Genomic DNA, 1,554 nt, shown 5'->3' with positions numbered 1-1,554 from the left:
CCCCCGTTGTGTACTGTTGAATCCAATCTGACTGGCACAGGAGGAGATATCCCCTCCTTCTCCAGCAGAATATCTAGTGGATTCGAACCACTTGTATTTGGGATTGCCATATAGCTTCTTATCACTAGACTACCAGAGCGGTCTCTGACATCTGATTTTTAATCTTAGTTTTACCATTCGTTTAGCTGGATAACATTTGCCAGCTGCCTTTCCTTCCTTCGACAATTGTGTGCTCACACAAATATTGCACCTGTGCATATAACATAGAAATGATGGCAATAAGTAAATTTTGATTTATCATTCACCTGTCTTCCCATATTACAAGCATATTGTATCATTCTATTAGTTTTCTTTCATTCTCTTCCTATAAAGAGATAAAGTATGTACCATTAGCAGTGGTAGTAGCATTTAATAAAAGACAAGTAAATATCTGCTGTTGTTTTTAAGACATACGATAGAGGAGTTTATCATTTGAGACCGCTGAGAAACAATAGAGTATTCAGTAAAACTGTAGGGTCATAAAATCTGGGTTTCAAAACTTATAACTAAGTTTAAATTTTTTTAGTTTTTTAATAAATGGGGTTTATTGAGTTATGTTGCCATGTTACTGTGAGGATTAAATAAGATAATATTTGTAAGAGTTTTTGTTGTTGTTAAGTGCCATTGACTTGTGTATGGCTAAGAGTAACCCTGTGAACAACATATCTGAGCTCTGTCTGATCCTGTACCATCGCTGTCATCCCTGACACACTTGAGCCCATTGCCACAGTCACTATATCTATCTTGCCGAGGGTCTTCCTCTCTTTCTCTGACCATCTGTCTGCTTTCCCAAGCATACTGTCTAAAAGTGCCACAAAGTTTATCTCCCTTTAACATTTCTGAAAAATCTGTACTATACTTTTATGCAAATATAACACTTTTTTTTGCCAACTGCACTCTCCCCTCAAGGTATTCCCCTACCCCAAGGTATTTTTGTAAACTTTCTATGCTAAATTTTTCATATATTGTTGTAAAAAAACTAGCATAGCATGCTTATGAAAAATACCTTATCAGAAAAGTGTGGCTGGGAAAAATACATATTTGTTGTGAGAATACAGTTGTTGGTATTCATTGTTAAATATTACAATACTTAGTTGGAATGGCTGCCATGAAATGAGTAGGAATTAGGTAGATGTTCTTCATAATATTAAAAATACAATTCTTTAATTATTTTAAGTAGTTTTCTGTTTTCTTGCCTTCCAATTATGCATTCAGTGAGTCTGACATCACACAGGAATCACCTTTGACTTCAGCCGACACTGGGGATTCAAGGTCAGCATTTCCGAGTTACAGTGGCACAGGGGTCTCCACCGAAGGCAGCTCGGACTTCTCCTGGGGATATGCTGTGAGTTGTTTATTCTATAGCTCATGGAGTGTCTGGGAGATTATTCTGAGTATTCTGATTTGCAGGTTTCGTCTGTATCTTTTATTCCTTTACTCTCTTTTATTGTTTCTTAAACATTTGGTACTTAAATTTATCACTGTATTAATTATAGAGAAATATCTATTCTCACG

The 1,554-nt window shown here is 36.0% G+C and overlaps 1 protein-coding gene across 1 annotated transcript in view; it reads left to right on the top strand.

The window, feature by feature from the left end:
- FAM149B1 (family with sequence similarity 149, member B1) overlaps window positions 1-1,554 on the top strand; it is a 75,816-nt gene that overhangs the window by 5,213 nt on the left and 69,049 nt on the right. Inside the window, exon 3 of the mRNA XM_006887568.1 lies at window positions 1,255-1,384. Within this exon, the coding sequence (XP_006887630.1) occupies window positions 1,255-1,384 (130 nt within the window). The remainder of the gene's footprint in view (window positions 1-1,254; window positions 1,385-1,554) is intronic.

This window comes from Elephantulus edwardii, unplaced genomic scaffold, assembly GCF_000299155.1.
Source record: "Elephantulus edwardii isolate Elephantulus edwardi_28Jun2011 unplaced genomic scaffold, EleEdw1.0 scaffold00058, whole genome shotgun sequence".
Taxonomy (NCBI): domain Eukaryota; kingdom Metazoa; phylum Chordata; class Mammalia; order Macroscelidea; family Macroscelididae; genus Elephantulus; species Elephantulus edwardii.
This window is presented reverse-complemented; position numbering and strand designations above follow the sequence as displayed.